This window comes from Mauremys mutica, chromosome 18 (assembly GCF_020497125.1).
Source record: "Mauremys mutica isolate MM-2020 ecotype Southern chromosome 18, ASM2049712v1, whole genome shotgun sequence".
Taxonomy (NCBI): Eukaryota; Metazoa; Chordata; order Testudines; family Geoemydidae; genus Mauremys; species Mauremys mutica.
In genome coordinates this window covers 27,181,317-27,206,272 of record NC_059089.1, presented here as the reverse complement: position 1 = coordinate 27,206,272, position 24,956 = coordinate 27,181,317, and the positions used below count along the sequence as shown (strand labels likewise).

Sequence of the window (24,956 nt, the reverse complement as noted above, 5' to 3'; positions counted from 1 at the left end):
GGAAAACCATTTTTCCATGAGATGCACTGATTGTTTTCCTTAAGAAACCCTCCAAAATCTACACAGGTGCCAGAGAGATTCTGCAGACTAGATATTAATGCAGATTCTACAGCTGGCCTTTAGAACGGCTCCTGGAATAGAGTGGGCAACATTATCTTAGTGACATTCCATTTGTAGTGAAGCTTCTCTCAAATGCTAATAATAGAAAAAGTGAATTGTGACCCCAGCACTGTGATGGCAACTTTCTGGGTCTCTGCATCTGCAAACTGAGTTTCCTCTCTGGCACTTGGTGAAGCTGCTTGGACAGACTCCAGTTGAATCACACCATGTTAAAGTCATTTGTCATGAACGGTCAGTAACTCTTGGCATGCTATGCCACTTCAAGCGCTGCTCACCCCCCGCTGGGGTTATCATCAAGTGAAGAGAAAGCATCAGAAGGTGATCATTTTGGAAGCTGATAAATGTTACTTTATATTGTCTTACACAGTTTTTAAAGTAATACAAGAGAAGCTGTGAGGAAAGGCAACACCTTTGTACCTTGTAATGCTTTTGGATACGCTGTTGGAGAAAGCAAGCACACCAGTGGCTGTCCAAATAAGTTTGTGAAATTCTGTAACAGAACAGTTAAAACATCAATTGTCATTTTGTCTTGTTGGTTGGAACCTTAATATATGTTTAATATATATAACTAAGGAGGGAATGAGCGGGGAAGGGACACACACACACGCTTCATAGAAACAAATTGCTTTTAGGGAGTAACCCATTACAGTAATGGACTTGCTTTAAAAATATATTCTGTACTCCAAAGAACAAATCTGTTTGTTTTCAGGCCAAAGACCAACTTGGATTACCCTTTCAATTACTTTCCTTGCCATTAGTTTGGCTGTCCAATGAAGGTAAAAATATTGCTTTTTCCTAACAGTAGGACTGTTCCCACTGGAATAGGAGAGCCACAGGTATGATGAGTATTTAAAATTGGCTCCATTTAAAAACAAATGTGAACCATTAAGCAGCTGCTATGCGAAAACACTGTTTCAAGTTAATTGCTTAATCAATTTTCCTTCAGTATTCGTAAAAACACCGTATTTTACAAGAATTACTCTGAAATTCAGAGCACTGCATTGTTCTACACTCACACACACACGGAATGCATCTTCTACTCTAGAATCTACTTCTTATAGAAAAAGAGGTCATGAAACATTTCTCCAGTTTAGTTACTAAACTGAGTTGCTCTTTTCCTGCTAGCCATCTTTCTAAAACTGAAGAGTTGCAATGCCTTATAAGAGAGAGACCAGAATGTCTGTACGACACCAGCGCATACATTCACGCTAATGAAACAGTGGCCGGTTCAGTGCAATTCATAGTTCCCTTCAGATTACATATTACACATCTAAAATGTACATCATCAATCTTGGGTTCAAGGCTCAGAGAATCATTTACCTACTGCAGAACCATCAGTCACTTGGCTCAAAAAAGAAGAGGTCCCAATTCTGGATCTTTTGGATTTCTGCCTAGCGAGCGGATATTTAAACTGCTTGCAAAAGTATTTTAATTAAACTAATTCCTTCTAAACATGTCAAAATACTAACTGTGGCCTGGTCTAATCAAAGTAATATACGTTTCCCATGCCTAGAAAAATACTGACTAAGCTAAAAGCTCTGTTCCAAGAAGAGCCTAAGCAAGATTTATGAACTAGATATTAAGATTTTGGTCTCTAATGAAGAATCATCAGAAACTATTACTGTGCAGATGACTGCAAGCCAAAAATGAACTGATAATACTGAACTATACAGCAGGGGTGGCCAAACTGCAGCTCACGAGCCATACGTGGCTCCTTTACAGGTAAAGTTCGGCTCGTGGACCCCCCGCCCCCCATTCTCCACCTCCCAGACTGGGGCAAGAAGGGGGGAGGGAAAGCTCAGGTGGTGGGGTCAGGGGCTTCTGCTAGAGATGACTGGGGCCTACTGTGGGGCGGGGAGGGGGGGGGGAGAGAATTTAAAAGTTCGTCCCCCACAACAGCTTGAGTCAAGCCCCCTCAGGCAAATCCCCCCCTTAGCTTCAGCAGCCCCTCCCTGCAGCTCCCAGGTGTTGGCTGCTGCCTCTCCACATGGAGCTAACACCTGGGAGCTGCAGGGTGGGGCTGATACTTTAGCTCACTGAGAAGATGCAGCAGCAAAAGCAGCAGCTCTCCCTGCAGATCCCTGCTGTTTGTTGCTGCCTTTCCCCATGGCTGCAGCTTGCCAGCTCCACCAAGCAGGGCTAGCAAACCCTGGCGAAAATGGGATGGGGGGGCACATGACCCCCCACATATATCACCTATAGCTTCTGCCCAGCAGGGAGAACATAAGAACGTAAGAGCAGCCAAAGGTCCATCCAGCCCAGTATCTTGTCTACCGACAGTGGCCAATGCCAGGTGCCCCAGAGGGAGTGAACCCAACAGGCAATGATCAAGTGATCTTTCTTCTGCCACCTATCTCCACCCTCTGACAAACCCTTCCTTACCCATCCTGGCTAATAGCCATTAATGGACTTAACCTCCATTAATTTATCCAGTTCTCTTTTAAACGCTGTTATAGTCCTAGCCTTCACAACCGCCTCAGGCAACGAGTTCCACAAGTTGACTGTGCACTGTGTGAAGAACTTCTTATTTGTTTTAAACCTGCTGCCCATTAATTTCATTTGGTGGCCCCTAGTTCTTATATTATGGGAACAAGTAAATAACTTTTCCTTATTGACTTTCTCTACATCATTCATGATTTTATATGCCTCTATCATATCCCCCCTTAGTCACCTCTTTTCCAAGCTGAAAACTCCTAGCCTCTTTAATCTCTCCTCATATGGGACCTGTTCCAAACCCCTAATCATTTTAGTTGCCCTTCTCTGAACCTTTTCTAATGCCAGTATAACTTTTGTGAGATGAGGAGACCACATCTGTACGCAGTATTCAACATGTGGGCGTACCATGGATTTATATAAGGACAATAAGATACTCTCCATCTTATTTTCTATATCCTTTTTAATGATTCCTAACATCCTGTTTGCCTGGGGGTTTTTTTCTTCTTTTTTTGGAGGGAGGACTCAGGGCTTCAGCCCTGAGCCCCGGCAGGCACGCCTCAGCTCTCAGATTTCTGAAGATTGTCATATGCGTAGGGTCAGTACATTTAGCTACCCCAGCTATATAGGAACCGTTTAGAACTCCACAGGTATGTCTTGACAGCACACTAAGCTCAGGGCTTTGTGACCCGTGCCTGCAGACTCGGTGTTCCAAGCCCAATAGCGCCTGACTGATCAGAAACACCACCCTGGAGGGTGTTGCTGACTGCAGGATATCCAGCAGCTTCTGCTGCAAATCCCTGACCTCTAGGAATGGAATCGGAAGAGTGTCAGCTACCTCTTTAGGAGGTCTTGAAATTACCAAAGATCATTGGTCATGGATGGTGGCAGAGACATAACTGCCTCATCTGGAGAAAAGGATGAAATAGGTGTTTGACAGTGGCTTCATTATCTGCCCTGGCCTCCTGCTCCTCAATAGTCTCCTCCTAGTGACGGGCCGGTTGTGGAGGAGAGGGCTGTGCAACTCTGGTCTCCCTCTGAAGGACAGTACTGGTGGTCTGGCAAATGGTCATTGATAGGCAGTCCAGAGTATAGTCATTGGGGGGGCCCTCATACGGAACAGGGGTGAAATACAGGGTTGGTTCTGCTACCCTTGATAATGAGACAGTTATAGGGAAAGATCAGGCTAAGAATGAGTTCCTGAAGGGATATGTTGGAGAACCCTGAACAGAAATAGAGGAGACCAACTAGAAGTCCCATCCAGTGGAGGAGCACTCACAGAAAATGGTGGAGAGTCCTGTGGTACCAGAAGACAGTAGTCTGGAGATTGGGGTCTCAGCCAAATTATACCAGCTGGCTCAGACTTCTACCATCCCTCTCAGCCCTCTGTGTAATTACTTAATTGCTTCCCATTATGTAGTATAAAATCAACTCACATGCATTTGTTCTAGATAGGCTTGTCTGCCTTCTGCAGACATTAAGATGTGACAGTACCCCATTTCCTCGATTCCAAATCCCACATTCTCTAATTGGCAGAGGCCCAGATCACTGCTCTTCCAACCCACCCTACATTCATTGGCACACAAGAGTGCTTGCAGGAGATGAGGACAAAGCACTTTTGGTAGTCAGCCTGCTCCTCTGGAACTTGCCCCCAAATAGAAACAGTGAAGCACAAACCTGTCTCTATTTAGAAAGAGCTGCAAGATGACTATCTTGGTCCAGGTTTCTCCAATGGACTGAACTATGAAAACCTGCCCTCACAACTGACTGGCCAGATTCCTCCTCTGTCACTGTGGAAAAGCTGTGTGCTGCAGAGGAGCTCTTATAATGTTAATTACTCAATTTAAGCGATGTAAAGTGCACAAATTTCATGGTGATGGGTACCTACTAAATGTTCCTAAATAAAGAAATCTCCAGCTTTGGATGGGTCCAACCCAAATATAAATATTAGAGACGTTCCTCTCTCCTTCTTGCCTCCCACTCTACCCCCATAATAGCACAACAGTCAGCTCTCTTGCTTAAATGCCCTGCTTGAGGAGGAGGTGCTAGGTGATACTCCCACAGCATATTGCTCAGTATGACTATGCACGCTGTGTGGATGGAGAAGAGATACAAGAAAATGAACATTTTCTTTTTAAGACCTATTAGCAGGTCTCCTTTTTCCCGCAACCGTGGATGCAAAAATGTTTTAAGAGCAGACACCTTTCTTAGAGATAACCCCTGCTGGCTAAGGAATAAGGGACAGTGCCTACATCCCTCAGAGGGCCAGTCCAAAGTTGAGTAGAGTATTTCACAGAGGTGCTGAATTTCTAAGAGCACGACGTCACTTCATGGCAGGACTCCCTCTGTCATCACCATTTAAATTCTTCAGGAGGAGAAGTAATGACAGAGCGCACATGAGCAGAAAGCAGCTTTTTGGAGAAGGCCTATGAGCAATTCATGTTACTGTCAATAATGCTAAGCAGTGCCATTTAAATGTCAAACTAGCTACTGTTCTCTGAAGGATCAGAGCAGCAGCATAGAAAGGAGTCACTACACTGGCTCTGATTTTTCACACAGAACATTTGTCTGCGCTGACGTGCTCTGACTACAAAGCATTTCATCTCCACTCACAGCTCACCCAGGGACATTTGCAAACAGCACTAGTTACATATTCTTACTGCAAGTCACCAAGCACACTTGCAGAGCAATGACATGGGACTTGCATTACTGAGGGCTGGGAAACACTACCACAGCTGGGCACTCCACTAGTTGCCTTTCATTGAGATATACGAATGGTGATAGATTTCCTGACGTTCAGACACGAGGTCCTTAACATTGTTTACAAAACTATTTCAAACAGTCACACTAACTTTCCTGAGTTGTCTCTAGACAGTCACAAAAAATGGAGTCCATATAATCACCAATGTCCTACAAGTTCCTAGCAGCTAACATAATTCCAAGGAACACCAGAGTACCCACTTTTCCCCTTGCACACAAGCTGGGAGCTGAGGTGCCTCCCTGCTCTTTTCTTCTGCTGGCTGGTCCGTGAGCTTTGGCATAACAACTAATGCACTGGATAAGAAGTTAGAGGTTTGGCTCACTGACCAAACACAAAGCACAATGAGGAGCAGAACTCAGGCTGAGACGGGTGTTTGTCTTATTGACCGCACAGAAATTCTACAGTCTCCATTTGGAAAGGATTGAGTTATTCCTGAGTTTACAAAGCAACTTTCTTCCAAAACTATTGTTTAAGAGTCATGTGAGATGCAAGCCCAAATGAGGGAATCCATGACCTCCCCCTGCAGAGAACATGCATGTCCAGAGTTGTATGTGTACTGAGGTTCCCTAGTTCTGCCCTCTCCCATACCAGGCCTACATGTTTTTTCAGAAACTATAATAGGAAGGGAGGAAGAATGGTCTTGTGATTAAGGTGGAATGAAAAAATCAAGAGATCTGGGTTTATTTCCATCTCTGCCACTGATTTTCTTGTGGCTGTGGTCAAATCACTTATCCCCCTTTCTGTAAATTGGGATAATACCTACAAGCAAAAGGGCATGGTGAAACCAACTGCATTAGTGATTGCAAAATCCTTCAAGATGCTTTGACAAAAAGACACTAAGAAAAGCAACGCAGTGTTATGTCATTTAGGTCAAAGTGTTCCCAAATTTATGATAGACTAGACTAATTTTGAATTATATGATTACTGATATGCTGAGTCATAGAATCATAGAATCTCAGGGTTGGAAGGGACCTGAGGAGGTATCTCGTCCAACCCCCTGCTCAAAGCAGGACCAAACCCAACTAAATCATCCCAGCCAGGGCTTTGTCAAGCCTGACCTTAAAAACCTCTAAGGAAGAAGATTCCACCACCTCCCTAGGTAACCCATTCCAGTGCTTCACCACCCTACTAGTGAAAAAGTTTTTCCTAATGTCCAACCTAAACCTCCCCCTCTGCAACTTGAGACCATTACTCCTTGTTCTGTCATCTTTTACCACTGAGAACAGTCTAGAGTCTTGTTATCCGACATCCCTCTCTAAACAGGGGAAACAGACAATGGACACTGAAGAGAGAACAGGCATATTTGGCCACTAGACATCCCTAATGCTCCTTAGAAATAGAGCTGCAAATGACCATTTGTCTAACTGTAAATAAGTCAAGTTGTAAGAGGAAGGCATTAGGAAGTGACAGTTTTGCATACCCAGCATGTTTCTGAACATTACATTCACTAATAAAATGTCATCCAGAGGTGATTGGTGCCTCTGGAATTAATCACACTTGCTTCCACATTACCTAAATTGTAGATTGCTAATGAGGATTTGGCACTGAATAATTCTCTGTCTCTCTGAATAATTCAGTCACAGGAGTTTGTCATTTTTCTAGCACATATTATACAAGAGGAGATGCTAAATGTATATCTAATTTTTGTAACACATTTGTCTTTTAATTTCTTATTTGTTATTTTTTTCTCATTCAGATATTTTTTTCCAGATAAATGAACATACCTATTTACAAGGCAAAACTCTGCATTGACACTTTTCTGCCATTTAAAGCAGCTCTGAGTAGGAGGGTTAGATATCTGGAGCAGAAAAGCAGATTAAGTAATCCCCCCGGAAAAAGAAATTATCTTTGGTATATAACAAAATATAAATCTCTCACCAGTCCCAATCTTAAACTGCTTTTTTCCCCCTCCAAGAGGATTTATTACTTTCCAGTGAGCAGCCATTCATGTGCTTCTGTTCTTGTTCCTCTTTAAAGGATCAGATCCTGCCCAGCACGCACAACCCCGACAAAAAGAACTAAATACAATGCATTAAAAAAAAACAAACACTATAAAACTGTAGGCTACCTGGGGATTGGCACCGTACTCCATCACACGTCTGCTTTCAAAATCTTACCTTATAGGCAACGCTGTTTGAGGAGTCCACAATGATAAATAGGGGCTTTCTTGTGAAAGGGTAGAGATCACCAGGGTGAAGGCTAAAAAGAGAAAGATGAGACAATTCACACAGTACTAGAACTTTCTGTGAAGCTGCTACAGGGGTCGCGCTGTCCTGCTCTGAGCGAGGAGGTTTCTCCTTAGGCACATAGCTGCCCACATCAAAGGGAGAACAGTAGGATGGAACAAGAAAGCCTAATACTCAAGTTGTAGCTCACTTTACAGGAAAAACAAACAGAATATTTAGGCGGAAGTTTTTTTGCAGTCACCCACAGAGTATTAGCCCCAAACTAGAGAGGATGTAAAGAGGTGATATAAAACGTTAGAAAGAGCTGGACACCACAGCCGACATCCAAGATGGTTTAGCATAAGTTGGGCCCGACCAAATTCACAGCCATGAAAAACATGTCAGACTGTGAAATCTGGTCTTTTGTGTGCTTTTACCCTATACTATACAGATTTAATGGGGGAGACAAGCATTTCTGAAATTGGGGGTCCTGACCCAAAAGGGAGTTGCAGAGGGGTGGCAATGTTATTTTAGGGGGGTAGCGGTATTGCCACACTTACTTCTGCACTGCCTTCAGAGCTGGGTGGCTGTTGGCCAGGCACCCAGCTCTGAAGGCAGCCCCCCGCCAGCAGCAGCACAGAAGTAAGGGTAGCAGTATTGCAGCCCCCTCTAAAATAACCTTGCCACCCCCCGCCCCCACAACTCTGTTTTGGGTCAGAACCTCTATAATTACAACACTGACATTTCAGATTTAAATATGTGAAATCATGAAATTTATTATTTTTAAAATCCTATGACCATGAAATAGACCAAAATGGACCTTGAATTTGGTAGCATCCTAAGTATGAGACAACATAATCTTTTCTAGCCTTTCAGGAAAGTAACAAGGGGCTGGGCCTGAAGGGGTGCAGGTCCTCTCCTTCCCCTTGACCACACAGGACAGTGGGAGGGAAAGAAGGATCCACTCAGTCAGCAAAGTGCTCCAATAAGAGTCCTGATGCCGTTCCTCCTGAACATCCGGGATTTGGGGAAAGCACCTGCCCCCAAGGCACACTAACCCTAGGAACCACCTTTCAAATATAGGACTGTTCCTGAAGTGAAATTCTGCTTAAGTCTGTTCATACTTTTTAGTGAGAAACACTCAGAAGGGGGCCGGGGAGCGGAGATTACTGCCATACTTCTACAGATAGTGAGATTTGCCCTTTAAGTCACCGGCTAGAGGCCATGAGTTTTGAAACTGAGGATTCTGAGTTCTAGTCCCCATTCTGAACGTATAATTGTTATCACCAGACCTACATGCACTGAACAGCTAAGAGCCAAATACACTGTCATGAGTATTTGTGCCATACGAACAACCTCGCTAAATACAGAGTTTGTTTGTGTGTGTGTGTGTGTGTGTGAGAAACCAATATAGCTATGTCAATACGAGCTCTAGCATAGCTGCAGTTTACACTGGCAAAAAAGTGCTTCTGCCAGAGAACTATATAAGCTGCGCTGGCAGAAGCACTTTTATGCTGATGTAAACTTCATCTACACTAGTAGGGTTTGCTGGTATAGCTACACCAGTTAAAAAAAAAACAACCCACTTTCCTAGTGTAGACAAGTGTCATCTAGATGTAGGTGGAGATGACGGGTGGTAAATACAGCTCAACAGAAGTTAAGCATCCAGACTGACTCCTCCCAGGTGTGCATTTTCTTGCCCTCTCACTACTAGTTCATCAGACAGGAAACTCACTCCAACTCTAAAGTTTTGTGACCTATGCATTTGATTATTACATATACACATATACACACACACACATATATATAAAATAAATGCACACATTTTTCCAGAAAAGTTAAATAGGGTTTGGTGCATCTTTACGAGAAGAAAAAAACAAACAAACAAACCAAACTTGCTTGCCACTTATTTCCCCTTGCTGAACCCATGAAACTCACCAGTGCATCTCCTTGTAAGATTGGTTCCGTTTGTGGATAGCATCACCATTTATAATGTCCCGGTTACTGTTTGTAAGGACCCCACCAAAATCATATGGGCCTACAAATGTCAAAAAAGAGACGAGATTAGCTGTCACGCCATAACTTGGATGAAGTGATTATAGGTGTAGGACAAAAAAAAAGTAATGAATCTGAACTACTAGAGCTTCAAGAAAAAGTAATGATGGAGAGTTTACAATTTACTAGCCATGCAACTTAAAATGTGTGTGTTTTGGTCATTTCAGTGACTAACCTTCTGGTCTGGTAATACTGAGCATGCTGTAACTTCCACATTATTCATTTATTCTTCAAAACAATGTAGAAATCAGAATCAAGACATCTACTGTAACCCATTAGGCTATGTAGTAAAAGGAATGCACATCTAGGTCAACAGATGCACCGGGGACAGGAAAAGAACTTTACATATATTTCATACAGGACAAATCAAGACAAATTTTAAATACGACTTGAATCAATATATTCCAGAGTCAGAATTTGTCCTTCTAAGGAGTTAAGATCAATCAATTTCAAAACTTGAACTTTCCCAGGGCAGCCACAATACCAGCCTTTGCAGCCATCAGAGCACTACTAGGAGCTCTATAAACAAATCTCATAAGTTGAAGAAAAGTTGGTTTTTAAACCTAGTAACAATCCAACATTATCAGCCAGATTTCAGATCCAAAGTGATGGCTAGCTAGTCTTTGGAATTCTGTTGTTTCTGAAGTTCTAATAAAATATTACACAGTTTTAAAAGCTATGTTGCAGTGTTTTGTGTGGTCCTACTGCAAGCTTAGTGATTATTCCATTGGGCACAGCATCTGGGCTGACTGGTGGACAGTGTAGAAATTTAAAAAATTGCTGTCTCCACAGAAATATCAATGGTCCCTGCAAGAGTGTGCTGGTACAGACATGGATATATTTCTCAGTTTAGTGGGAGTAATGGAACTCTAGTATTAATGGAAGAATTGCATATATACTGGGACTTCCTAATTCTGCACAGTTGGATTTCATCACTTATTTCATTTGCAGATAGTCCTTCCCTGTCTACACCTGAAAACCCCTTCCCCTCAATAAACAATTATTACTTGTAAGAGAAGCTTTAAGATGTCAGGAACAGAGCAAACTCTCATTTAGTGCTGTCACATGTGGCTTAAGTGTGACCTGTCAGCCAAAACTGGTCTGTATAATTTAACAATGCAACCTGCAGCTCCCTCTTCTTTAATACAGAGCACTACATGCTGGGAATTTTAGTTTTTGCAGGCCACACTTTCCTATTTAAAAACAACAATACACACACGACTGACTGCAATCTGATTCATCATGCAAGCCCCTGGGACCTGAAAAGTTGCTTATGGAGCTCTCCATAGGACAAAGATTGAGTAGTACAGTAGAGTAGTAAGTTAGAACAAGGCATGCAGTGAAGTTGGATACAATGCAGGTTACAAGGGACACAATATAGTTAAGACCAAGCTGTCTGGGTTGCATCACACTGTAAAATGTTAAAAGTAATTACAAAAAAAAAATCACTGCCACAATAGAAAGTTTGCAGGGATTTTTTTTCTTTTAGCATTTTGAAAGATTCACAAATCATGCAAGGAAGATGAAACAAGCATGCATCTTATAAAGGAATGCAAGTCTCAAACAGATGAAGAGTATACAATATTTAGGATGTTTCAAATAATTTCTTCCTTTAAAGAAAGTTATAGAAAAGTAACAATCTTTTGACTCCATTTGCAGTAGTTGGCCAGTTTTAGATTTTTAGACTGTATCTGCATCCCAATATTCTGCTGGGTTGAACAACAGGGGAAGATGAGGTGAGGGGAATTATTAAAATCATGACAAGAGCTTGAATTGTCACATCAATAAACGTATAAGGAGTACAACAATCTCTGCAGAGAGCCCTTCAGCCCTTTTGCCACCATTCTCCTGAACATCTATTTTGATACTTCAGATTGGAAAGAAATGCCAGATGTTGTTGAACCATTTTATTATGGTAACTCTTCACTGATTGGCCAATTGAGCCATGTGTCTTCAAAACTTATGAAATATTAAAAATGTCACATCTTTCAAAAACTTGGTCATGTCCTTTGAAAAGATTTCAAGTCAGTAGGTTATTGTGTGCTAAACACATAGAATTAGCTGCTGTGTATCCAAAAGAAAGCAAGTCTTGGTAGGTAGATGGGCATATGAAATTGGACTTGTCCTTTAAAAGGAGTTTAGCGAGATCTCTGTGGGCCACTTATCCTGAAATATAAAGCAAATTCAAGCCCTGTTCATGACAGGGAGCATTCCTTTATTGTACCTTCACTATCCGAACGACCTGAGGGAAACACGCCAGTGGCCGACAAGTAGATCAGCAGCACGCTGTTTGCAGGCAGCTCCTGAATTTCAAGCAAAGGAAAGGGGCAGGAGGAAAATTCAGACAGTTATTGTAACATGCTACGTACATTCTGTATCAGCCCGATAAAATCATTGGTATTTACAGGTGCAACTCCCCTGCCCCGGCTGCCCTTCACCCTTATGTGGCTCTTTTGCATGTATCTATATCGCTTACACAGACACTTCTTGAATCAATGGGCATTTGGGATAAGAACAGCCATGATGGGTCAAACCAATGGCTCATCTAAGCCCAGTATCCTGTCTTCCAACAGTGGCCAATGCCAGGTGCTTCAGAGGGAATGTACAGAAAAGGTAATCAAGTGATCCATATGGGTACACACAGTGATGCGTGCTGCAGAGGTACTCAGTTGTATCTTTTTAAATATCTGATTGATACGCCGGGTTCAGAGGCTGTAAGAGCACCATTTCCCACACATCCCCTCTATCCTAATATCTAGACACAGACTTCCTGGAATGTGGAATCTAAGAGTTAAGTCAAGGTTCCTTGGGCAGACAATCTCCAGCTGTCCCAGAATTCTGAAGGAGGTCTTGGCTCCCCATTCCCCTTCTCCCCCCCGCAAAAAAGGGCCTGCAACAAAAATAATATCCCAAAACTTCTCAGTTGGGCAACTTGCCAAAAAATAACCCAGGGTGCTGGATCCTGCACGAGTCTGTGCAAGCAATGCATATGCATCCATGTGCCACCTTTCCGTTCACGCCCTGCATGGGAGCACCGACATATCAGAGACCCCTGCTTTCTGGGGGAGAGACTGAGCATGCAGGCACGCACAACACCAAACACAGCCAGGAAGTTTCATTTTAGGCTCATCAGCTGTGACACTGCTTCCTCTGTAAAGAAACAAGTTGTTTTTAGCAACTAAATCCCCCAGTTGCTGCTGGTACAAACAATTAAATATACTGGGCCCTACAACTATATTAACTGGAAATGAATTTAGCCATTACCTTTGTAGAATTCTTAGTAAAAAGATACTTATATATTTAGATCAGATAATCTGCCACTAAGACAGACAAATAAGTCATTAAAATTTCCATCCTATGAAGAGGATGGAGATTAACCTTTTGTCATTTACAATTTAAAAAGGCTACTAACGCCTTAGTTTTCAGGAAAAATAAAAAAAGAAAGGGGTTTTCTTGACTCAGTTACTTTTCTTTAGCAAAGTGTACCATTCCAGAGTTGTTGTTTTTTAAATCAACTGACAAATACACCTGATTTTACAAACCTTGAACGCTGCTGCTAAGAACGTATACAGCTGGCTGAAGGTAGGTTTATACAGCAAGTACTTATGGGGATTTTCCCGCCTAGCAGGTTTCTCAGTCGACTCCTATTTAAAAACAAACAAACAAAACAAAAAAAGCACACCATGTATATTCCTAATATATCTTTATCTTTAAACTTCCATTTATCTGAATATTCATCTTCAACGTGCTTCCCTAACATACCGGTCTGCCCATGTAGCATTCTCTACTTAGTACCACAGTAACAAAGTTCAGGTCAGAAACCATTTGACAGTCAGTATTCAGGCTTAACCCTCAATTTAATTTGCCACCCAAATCCTGCTTTAATCCTGGATTATAATTTCAAGAGAACAAGGTGAGAAAATGCAGTCTCCAATTCAGTTAGTTCCCGATCCCTTAATAAAGCTCCCTGACCATATTTTCAAGGACACTCCCTGATAAAAGCACACATCGGCCTCATTCTAGCTCCACGTTTTTTACTTTGTTCTTCCAAGATACAAACATTTTCTTCCATTTTATTTGTACCTCAACACACTGCTGTGAAGTGTGCTGACAAAAAACAAGGACTGGCAATTCTCCCCTTTGTCTACAGATGAAACACAAAATGCATCCTAAATATCTACTCTAGACTATACTAACAGGGATGACCCAAATGAGAGGGACAAACTGAAAGTCCAATAAGCAAAAAGAAAACAGAGGGGCTTTTGGAGGACAGCAAACAAGATAAAGTCTTTCCATTAGAACCAAACAATACTTGCTACTGAAGCTTCCACATATAATAGAGAAGCCACTGTTACCCAAGTCCAACTCTAGAGTTTGAACCCCCTTTCTGTAAGTATCAGAATAAGAGTTATAACAACACAGCTGCCATGCTCTACATACAGAGAAGATAGACTAAAGTTAATAGAATTCTGTTGCCAAGTCTGCAACTGAAAATGAAACTCACCTGCATTCCAGGTTTGTTCATCTGTGAAGCCAAGTTCATTGGTTCTCTTTCCAGTGCTTGCAACATTCGGAACATGTCAACCGTTAATTCACTGAACTTTACCTGCAAGAGGAACACTGCCATCACTAATGCATCCTGTCTGGCACGGGGTAAATAGGTACTCTGTTTCCTTAGAATTACCCAGGTAAGAGCATTGAACTGCATACTGAAAAGATTAGAGTGACAGACTACAATATCTAAAAGTGCCCAACATTTGGTTAAGATACTTGTAACCCCACTGCTGACATGGAAAAATTATAGAGGTGAGATATGAAAGCCACTTGACATTGTTAGCTAAAGACAGAAAATTTCCCCAGGCTGTTTGGAAAGACATTAAATCTGTTGCATCACCTGTGATGTGACCCTCATATGGAAGTGTCACATCACAGTGATGCAACAGATCGGGTTTTTCCAGACAGACTGTCCCACAAAAGACATGGCACTAGCATGTTTTAAATGCGCATGTAGCAGGGTGGTCACCCACTCCCAGCCTGAAAGGGTTAAAAACCAGCCCTTGGAGAGGGCTGGGGTTGGGAGCCTTAGGCTGGGCTGACTGGGGAGGCAGCCTCAGCTGTGCAGACACACAGTCTTCTCTAGCTGTGGAGGGAGACAGGCCTGGCTGCTGGGGAGCTAGAGAAGGTACCTGGAGTGCAGCAGGGCTGGGGAAAGGCCACGGGAGCCGGGGAGCTCTGGCCTGGAAACCCCCCAGGCTGCAGCCTAGTATAAGGCCAAACAGGTACTGAAGTTGCAAGGGGCAGCCCCGCTGTAGGTAGAGGCAGCAGGTCCAAACCCAACCTTGCCTGTGATGAGTGGCTTATACTGCAGTCTGCCCCAGGGCGCTGGGGCTAGTTGGTGACTGGCAGTAGCCTACGACTGAGGCGAGGTGGGGACGGTGGGTGGGGGGTTCCCCTGGGTGGGGAGACCCAGAGAGTGGGAGTACTGCCTGGGGGGCAGCACCCTGAGGAAAGTGGCACCAGGTCCAGGCGGACATGGGGGCCAAAGCAGTGAGTGACGAGACTTTGGCCTGCAGAGGGCACTCCAAGGCTGGAAAAAGAGCTAATTCCTAGGACGCCAGCAGGAGGCGCCGCCGGGTGAGTCTGTGCACGACTACAGCGCACAACAGGCTTTGGGTATCAGATAGAAGAGATCATTTTTAACTAGCATAATGGATATAAGTGGTAAAAAAGTTATGCGGCAGTGGGCTGACATGGAGAGGTCCCTTACCTTGCAGTAACTTGAGTTTGACCATTTTTTCCCTATGGGTGCTCTTTCGTAGGATGTGCCCACGTGCTCTTGACTAAAGAATGCAAAGTACTGTGTGAAGGGCTGCACCTAGCAGCACCTTGTGCCTCCAAGTGAGGGCATATAACAAGAGGCACGAACATGCTGTCACTCAGTTCCTTCTTGAGTGTGAAGCAGAGCTCCACAGCTGAGAGAAAAGGGGAAGGGAAGCACCCATACGAACAAAACATTTTGAAGAACTCAAAGTTACTGCAAGATAACTAACCTCTTCTATGGTGGAGCACCTATAGGGACACATACCTGAAGAAGACTCCCCAGCAGTAACTCAACGAGGAGACCAGTCCAAGAAAATTCAAAAGACCATCACCAAATGTAGCATCATCCCTCCAAGCAGGTAAAATGGCACAATGCTTGGCTAAGGCATGAACAGAAGACCAAATTGCAGTCCTACAAGTTTCTGTTATGGGAACGTCTTTCAGGAGAACTACAGATATGGACTGAGCTCTAGTGGAATGTACTGTCACTCCGTGAAGGGGCTGCATCCCAGCGGATTCATAACAGGTTAAAAAGCAACCCGAAACCCATTTCAAGACTCTGAGTGGAAACTGGTTGTCCTTCCCTCTGTGAAAAGTCTACAAATAATCTGAGAGAGGCCTAGAAGATCTTAGTCCTGTCCACGTAGAAGGCAAGAGCCATTCGGACATCCAGTGTATGTAGGCTGGCCACCTCTCTGGAAGCATGATGCTTTGAGTACCTGGTAAGTGGATCTCTTGATTAATACGATATTCCAAAAGATACCTTTGGAAGAAGCAAGGATGTGATATAGCATAACCATATTTCTATACAAGGTAGTAAATGGTGTGTCTGCCATCAGAGCACTGAGCTCTCTCATATGTCTACGTGAAGTGATGCCTATAAAGAATGAAGTCTTGAAGGAGAAGTGGAGGAGAGAACAGGTAGCCATCAGTTCAAAGGCGGTTTTCCTCAGGGCACTGAGAACCAAATTAAAAATTCCCATTGAGGGGCCAGAGGCCATACCGAAGAAACAACTCATGTAAGCCCTGGAGGAATCTGGCTGTACAGGTCTGTCACATCTTACGTGCATTTAACATGCGCAATTTCAGCTTTACGCGGTCGGCAAAAAAAAGAGAACAATAATTTAAATACTGTTTCTGTAGTGTGGGCAATTCCGCCCGCCATTCAACTCAATGTAATTTTGACTATACGTGGTTTTCGCTTTACACGCTAACTGTGGAACGGAACCCCCACGTAAGAGGAGACAGACCTGTAATGGGATGGGCAAAAAACTGAGAAGCCCTCAAAAAGTGGAAGGCAGTGATAATGGGCAAATGTACTCATTGCTAGACGGCATGTCTACAAATCCAATAGTTAGTCTAGGATTTTGGAGAGCAGAACACCTCTTCAGTCTATACCAGCATCAGAGAACCCCAGGAATGGAAGTATTTCTAATTTTGAAGGTAAGTTTTGCGAGTACTAAGTTTCCTGGTAGATAGGAGAACTGACTAGACCTTATCCAAACATATTAGCCCCATGCTCAAGAACCATCTAGGAACCATACTCTCAGATTCAGGGGGGAGGGGGTTCAGATAGATCAGGGTCCCAGAGTTCTGGGACAGGAGATCCTTCGCGAGAGAAAGTCTGGGAGGCATTGCCAAAAAGAGGTGAAGGAGGTTCAAGTACCACACTTGTGTTGTTCAGAACGGTGTTATGAGGATAACCTCCCTTTCCTGTTGCAGTTTAAGCAAGGTCTTGAGGAACACAGGCAGAGCAGGTAAGCACATAGCAGGATACAGGGCCACAGTGTTGTCAGGGCAGTCTCAATCCCCCTGCTGATTCCTATGTAAATAAGTCTCCCCGTTTTTATTCCACGCTGCTCAATTTACATTGGAGACAGGTTGCTAGCTGCCTTCTCTCGAGTTCAGGAGAAAACCAGTTTCTCCCTGTGTTTGGTCACAGACTTTGAAGCATATCAGTGAGTATCCATAATTTCTCATATAGTATTTCCGAAACGTATGCATTATGATATTAATCACCAGTAAGTCACAGGCTTTCATAAAAGACCTTACTAAAAACAATTTTCTAATACAGTAATTTGTATTCAGTTGATTCAATTACTTATCTGAGGTTCAGACCCCTCAGTTATTAACAGATAAGAGGCATCTCCCCCCTACTTGCTAGGTTGATGGCTTTGTTTACCTTTCATGTAAGTATACCTCCATTATTTCTGCTTGTCTGACCAACATGCATTCCTTTGTCCAAGGCAAATTGTGTTTAAAGTGTGTTTGGCAACACTTGGTACTGGTAGTGTTCTGAGCCTATTGCAAAACATACAAAATGTTTGTGGGATGGAGGGGGGGGAAAAGGGAGGAAAGATGGCTACATGAAAGTAGACATTCTGGAGGTCAAGGGCAACAAACCAGTCTCCCATATTTAATTGGAATGACGGCAGCTAGTGTCACCATGCTGAAGTGCTGTGAAAGGATATAGGTGTCCAGGTTTCTGAGGTCGAGGATTGGTCTCCATCCTCTAACCCCTTGGGAATGAGGAGATAGATAGAATAAAACTCTGTTCCAATGAACTCTGGGGGAACAGGTCCAACTGACCGCAAGAGTAGGAGAGACTGGACGCCTTGTTTTAAGAGATCTTTGTGAGAGGAGTCCCTGAAGAGGGACAGAGAATGACGGTGCCGTGGGGGGGCGGGGGAGAAGAGTATGGAAGTGGATAGAATATCCCACATTGATCACCTCCAATACCTAGAGCCCTGTGCGGATACAAAAATGTGGCTCCGCATCCACCAGGATCAACGTGCAATCCGTCTTCTACTTGTATCCACATCTGTACCCACAGCAGCAAGTCGTCTAGTGATGGGGGAGGGGAAGCAAGCGTGGTGGGGGCAGGGTCTTACAGGGAAGAGGCAGCACAAGGGTGGGGACTGGAGGTAAGGAGTAGCATGGAGGCAGGGTCTCAAGAAGAAGGGGCAGCATGGAGGGAGGGGCTGGGAGAAGGGACTTTGCATCACATGATGCTCCCAGGGGCTAACGATGGCACTCAGCAGTAGTGCTTATCGCATCACAGTGGGGCGGAGGAGTGGGGTGCCCAGGAGCTTGTGGGCCGGGCCTGAGAGCGCAGCCACTGCTGCCAGGCCATGGTGTGGATGCTGGCGCTACCCGAGAGGCCCAAGCTGCTGGACAGGAAGCTGTATGGTGAGTGGATGCTGGACAGCCCTGCTGCCCAGCCCCAGCCACTGGCTGCTGGCCTCCAGCCCAGTGCGTGCTGCACCCCACAGGCTGTCCGAGCCGGATACCACAGGCCAGGCATCGCTGGTGAGAAGAGCCCTGCGCGATCGTATCTGCATCTGATCTACTATCCTCAGAAATGGTCCGCGGATATTTGCAGATATGAAGTGGATATTCTCAGATTTGCAGGGCTCTACCAATATCCATTTATCTGAGGTAACCTGTTCCCAGGCAGGGAGAAAGTGGGAAAGTATGGCTTGTACAGCACAGGATCTGGGAAAGAAAGTTGTTCAGAGCCCTTGACTAAGGGGTTAAAACCGTTTATTAGTGGGAGGTGCAGACATTGCAGAAGGGGATTGTAGACCTTTTTTGAGGTCTAAATCAGGGGGTCTCAGGACAAACTTTTTGGTGGCCTCAGAGTGCTTGTTGGTGGCCGGTCTCACACTTTTTCCTAACACAATTAGCTTTAGGAAAACCAAATAAATATGCACATACACATGTTCCAATGGTTGTAATTATTTATTGCTAGCTAGTAAGTCTGCTGTGAAAAGTGATATTAAACATACAAGTATCACTTTTCACAGTGGACTTACTCAGCCCCACCACGCCTGGGGACAAATTAAGCTCTGGAAGGCTTAAGGGGAGCCTAAAGCCCCTCCACCGGAGCCTGGAGCCTAGCCCGGGACTGGCGCCCGCCGGCCAGAGCCTGCCACCCCACCATTCCAGGGCTCAAGCCCAAAACCTGAGCCCCGCCACCCCTAGAAAGGTGGGGAACTCACTGGCTGCCTGATCCTCCAGCGTGTACCCCAGGTGACTCCAGAGGGGGGGGGCAGGGCCCAACCCCTGCTGGCAGCCCCAGCAATCAACACCAAGGCGGGGTGCTTTGCTACTCCCCCCTAGCACAGCAGGCTGTGGCCTCAAGAAAGGTCCCTGGTGGCCGCATTTGAGAAACACTGGTCTAGATCTCCTCCTGTGAAAGCCCAAATGTCTGGGAAAAGTCTGCTGCGGATGGTACTGTAACAGTACAAAGAGCTCTGACATTTGGAACCTACTAAACCATCTCTGTTGCAGAAACAAAGTTCCCAGAGACCCTTGCGTCCTTCAGGGTGTGGAGCACTGAAGAGCTTGGACTCTTTAAAGGGAAGGCCATCTTCAACCATACTCTGCACCTCTCTGGGGACCAGAAGACTGGAGCCAGGATGCCCTTTGCATAACCACAGGCAGGTTTGTCGCATCCGGAGGGAGATTTTAACTATAAACTGACCCTCTGAAATGAGGGTTTGAAATTGTTCCCTCTCATCCTGTGGCAGATGTTCAATAAAATGTGTGAACCTGGAATATGTATTAAAATCATATTTCACCACAGGGCTTGGTAGTTTGCCACCTTAAATTGGAGAGACGCAGAGTAGCAGCTTTTTCTACCCAGGTCTAAATGTTTGGACTCCTTATCATAAGGAGAGAGTCTGGAGTGGGTTTGTTGATTTCTCTTATTAGCCGCACCCACCTCCAGGGAATTGGGAAGGAGGAGGAAAAAAACCACTCTATTCCCTTGCTCATTTGCAGGTGGTTGGATAGTAGCAGGTATTTGCTAGACTGTGCAAATAGGCGATAACAGAGCCTCATTGATTGGGAGAGGAATTTTCTTGAAAGGTGATATTTAGAATGTCCACCAACGAGTGTTGAGACTCCTGGACCTCTTGTCATAGGATCTGGAGGGATTGTGCCAGGCAGTTCAGGGGGGGCTTGGAAAGCCCAAAAGTCATCAGCATAAGATTGTACATGGACTCAGCAGGGTGTGATGGTATGGTGCCAAAAGAAAGAGCCCTGTACCAGAACCTCAGAGTCAAAAGCAGTATCATTCCTGGGGCTGAAAGGGGGAACATAAGATATAGGTGCCGGTACTGGGGTTCAGTCTGGGAGGATTGTGGTTGGAGGTGTTCATGCAGTACTGGGGATGGAGCGTTTAGAGAGGTCCGTAACAGGGGAGATTCCAGTTCTTCCAGTTATAAAAGAGGTCCTCTGTGGAGAGAAATCTGGAGAGTGCTCGTAGGCTATGGTATCCAGAAGTCTGGTCAGTACTGGAACCTGGAGAAGGACTCTGGGCTGAAAAGGAAAGCATGGTACCAGAGAGGCTTGTAGAGGAACTTCTGACCTCAGAGCTCTGGTGCAGGGAAGGCACGAACAGTGGAACATGAGTGGGAGGCCAGCGTGCATCTCAATGCACAAGAGATGTCAGTCAGTACTCGGGGAGATGGCTGCATGTACTGTTTATTAGAAGACTTCTCATGCTGCTTCTTGTGCGGTACTGGCGGCTTGGTACCAGAATCAGACAGAGGCCTAGTTGTACCCCTTGAGGAATGCGAGGTCTCCTGAGAGTGGGATTTATGAGGCTTCTTCTCGGAAGTTCTAGCCTCTGGAGGTGCTGATGGAGCTGCAACAGCCACTGGAGCACCCTGGGATTGAGGTTGATGTACAGTGGGGGAAGTGAACAGCCTCCACTGGGGCTTTTGAGTGTTCCATTAGCAGGCGCTTCAGCCTACTCTCTGCCCTTGCTACCTTTAAACTACCTTTAAATAATGCACAGACCCTACACTTTGATGGGATGTGCGTGGCTCTGAAGCAGCTCAAATGCCCATCGCTAGAGTGAAAAAGACTTGAGGCAGGTCTGGCAGGACTTAAATCCCAGGGTCTTCAGCATCACCCAGAGCGCTAATGGACCAAAACAGAGGACTGAAAGACAGGGGCGAGGGGGAGGGGACACTAAGAATCGCTACATTTAAGCAAGGCGGGAAGCTGAGAATGAGTGGACATGCAATCTCTCCATATTGAGCTGCAGCCGGATGAGAAAGAACTAAGTGACAGTGGGTCCAGGCCTCCTTATATGCCCTCATTTGGAGTCACAAGGCACTGCTCTGTGCAGTGCAGTCCTGTGGACACTGCTTTGCATTCTCCAGTCAAGAGCACTCGGATGCGAGCATATCCTATGGTGGAGTACCCATAGGGACATACATTCGAAAGAACAGGACAGAAAGGACAGTTCTTGCTGGTTATTACTCAGTTTGCCAAACTCTCAGCTAATCTACAGTCACTCAACATCATTGCTCAAGATTTTATATTTGCATCTCTTGGACTCTGCAATTTCCTTTAGTAGAATCAGAAAAAAAAATGAACTGTTTTCAATTCCAATTGAAGACTGAACATTACAAGGAATTGTTTGTAGTCTCCTTTACCTGGTTATTGCAATTCCCAATAATTAATGCATCTGCAAGAGTGAGCTGTCCCACAATCATTCCCTGCTCCAGCAATGGGGCCCCTGTTTCAGCCAGTCGGTTGGAGGTGATTACGATGGTATTGTCATCATTTAAAACCATCACAGGATCTGCCTGGAAAGATAAACCCGCACAGAGCATGAATTTCAAGGACACCTACAGGGTCCACAACCACAAGGAAAAGGGACTCTATATCCTGTCACTCTCAACAGACATCCCATAGCTGACGTGAAGACTACTTTATTTGTCTTAATAATTTGCCTTTTATATCCTAAGGCCGCAGAGCAATTCCAGCTTGGAAAAGGAGCTGCTCCTAGGGACTAAGAGAAAGTACCTTGGATATTTAAAACACAAATATTTGCGTTGTAGCACTTTAAGTGCAGTTGAGAGGAGAATGTACCCATGCAGGATAAGCCATCTGACTTCGCTTCCCAGAATCAGGGGAAACAAACTTCGCTAACACGAGTGCAGCAGGCAATCCACATGCAGCCCATGCAGATAACTGGTAACACTTCTACATGGCAGAAAAGTCCTGCATTATTTACATATAATAATATGGGTATTCGTACATATTTATGTGCATATGCATTGTACAAATGGAGGAGAGCAGGAAACCATCTCCTATTTTGGAGAAGAAATCCTCATTTTTCTTTGTAGCAAGACATAAAAAGGGCAATATTATAGCTATGCCAAGACATACTGCCAGTATAACTGCCAAGATTATACTGTATTTTCCATTACATATTGCTTACGCATTGCCAGAATAATATGCCAGTCCTGCAAGCATCAAAATATATTTGGAAGTTACTAATGCAGCCAGAAGCGGGCCTCCCACAGAGATGGGCCTGTAGCTGGCAGACCTTCTACAGCAGTTACTATGCCAATGGCTGTGTTCTGATCTCAGTGTCACCTGAACACCAGGTGGTAAGAAGAGAGGTGGTGGATTGCTGGGAGACAGCAGGTCACAACCTCACGCTTCCACTAGCTGCTAGCTTTATGTTGCTTGAGCAGATCTGACACTGATGCCTCCTTAACAGCTCAGCTACTGCAGAATATTTCATAAGCAGACTGGAGAGGAGTGTGGCACACCTGCGCACAAGACCATTCCTTACTAGCTTGCTCCCCATGGCATGGCCTCAGAGAACAGTCTGCAGTGAAGAGTTCCCACTTTTACTTTTAAAACAAGAGGGTTTTTTATGAAGGACACTTTCAAACAAAACTGCAGAGACCAAGGTTTCCTTCACTCTCACCTCAACAAAAGCTGCCACCTCTTGAAGAACCAGGTTCCACTCCACCTGGTCCTCAGTGTTAAAGCGGTGAGTGTAATCTTCAATTTCATCTGATAATTCCTGAGGTAAAAAGTCCAAAGGAAGAGGAATAATGAATAACTCTTTTGAAAGTTAAGGCAATCACCTCTCATAAATAAGGTGGTCTCAGCACTTCAGGGATGAGGTATCTAAGCAATTTAATTATAGAAGTTTTGATTGTCACTACCCACATGGCCATATCCAATCTGGAACATGGCCAAGAAGATGGCCAACATGTGCCACATCAGGAGACAGGACTCCAGGTACCCTTACTTTGCACTCTGAGAACACAAACACCTTTCAAACAAACACAAGAGCAAGGGATGGCACTCATTTCAGACACAAAATTAACTGGCACACCCACACAATGCTACCAGACTGGTCATTGTAAATTCTTGCTATCACAAGTGCTGACTCAAATCTAAGATTCCTGAACTTGTTTAAAGTTATCTGTAAGTGAATGGCCTGTCCTTTCCAGCTGCCTCCTCTGCTAGTCTGTGCTCTGCAGCTCTTTGATGTCTGTCCCATTGGATCTAGACAGGCAAAGAGCAACGCAGCCTACATAAAACTGCCAACACCAGGTTGTGGCTTGCAGCAGTGTAGAAATGTTCTTGGGGAAGTCTGGCTTTCCTGTCATTACTCTTTGGAAAGCAAGACTGTTGTCAGAAACAGCCGCCCAACTCCAGGCACCCATGCCTACGTGGATGTTTTCCCTTAATGTTAAAACTCTTCAAGTGGAAATCAGCACCCCACTGGAGTGTAACATTTTCCCTAAACACAATAATAAAGTATCTAATCTGGTCCAGGATATTCCCTTAACTCCAAACATACTGACGATGCACTGCTGCTCGATGACATACCCTGGTCTGTATCCTAATCCCTATCTAATGTCCCCCAAAGTTTGAAGCAGTTCTGAAAGGTAAGTCTTTCCCTCCCCCCACCATGCGCACACGCAGATTCTATATCTTTCCAGTCCCTTAATGTCTCAAGTCTTTCCCAATCTGGTTTCTGGAAGAGCACGATAGATTATTTTCATTTGCAAGAAACACCTCAGAAATTCCAAGTACCAGATTGGAAAGGAATCTGTGCTGAGCAGAAGGGCTAACAGAATCAAAATGGGAGGGATTTCACGGAGAGGGAGGGTCATGGAGACTTTTGAGGTCAGAGAGAGAAGTGGGAGCTACTGGCCTGAGAGGAGGGAGGTGCACAAGGCTAGAGAGAAGATCCCCAAAGCATTCAGACAGCTGAAACAAGTGTGATATTCACATCCACACTGTATGGGGCTTATCCAAACCCAACTTCATGAGATCTGCCTTCCACCCATGGCAAAACCACTCTTTGGTCAAGTGCTCAGGTCATTTATGTCTACATGATGCTCAGAACACCAAAACACATCAGGATGTTGTTCCTCCCACTGCAGATCCCAAGGCCAGGTTTAGTTAAAGCTGTAAGATTAACAGGAACAACAGCAGCTGAGATCTTATGTGTGAGATTTCAACTGAAAGAGAGATATCCTGGATGCCGAAATATTCCACTAAATGCAGGAAGAAAAGCTCTGCGTGACTAGTGGCCTATATTGCATGGGCATGTACACTTTCCATTGTACTCATATAATTTACCTTTACGAGGTCCTTTACAACATCCATTTTGTTGAGCAAAAGACAAACCACTATAAACCTTGCATAATAACGCAGCTTCTTAACCACCAGTTCAGGCCTGAAAAAGAAAACACCAAAGCAGTGGTCATGGAAAAAGATGATCTGTACTGACCCCAGCATGAATTCAAGCAATGTAGGAGCTGCTC

General features: G+C 44.5%; 1 protein-coding gene across 2 annotated transcripts in view; it reads right to left on the bottom strand.

The window, feature by feature from the left end:
• Positions 1-24,956, bottom strand: part of SCAI (suppressor of cancer cell invasion) — a 92,362-nt gene that overhangs the window by 5,723 nt on the left and 61,683 nt on the right. For both annotated transcript variants that reach the window (XM_044992704.1, XR_006574194.1), the window contains exons 7-15: positions 24,772-24,868; positions 23,096-23,194; positions 21,807-21,959; positions 14,039-14,140; positions 13,077-13,178; positions 11,759-11,837; positions 9,418-9,517; positions 7,432-7,513; positions 538-610 (exon numbers count right to left, since the gene is read on the bottom strand). In XM_044992704.1, coding sequence (XP_044848639.1) covers positions 538-610; positions 7,432-7,513; positions 9,418-9,517; positions 11,759-11,837; positions 13,077-13,178; positions 14,039-14,140; positions 21,807-21,959; positions 23,096-23,194; positions 24,772-24,868 — 887 coding nt within the window. The remainder of the gene's footprint in view (positions 1-537; positions 611-7,431; positions 7,514-9,417; positions 9,518-11,758; positions 11,838-13,076; positions 13,179-14,038; positions 14,141-21,806; positions 21,960-23,095; positions 23,195-24,771; positions 24,869-24,956) is intronic.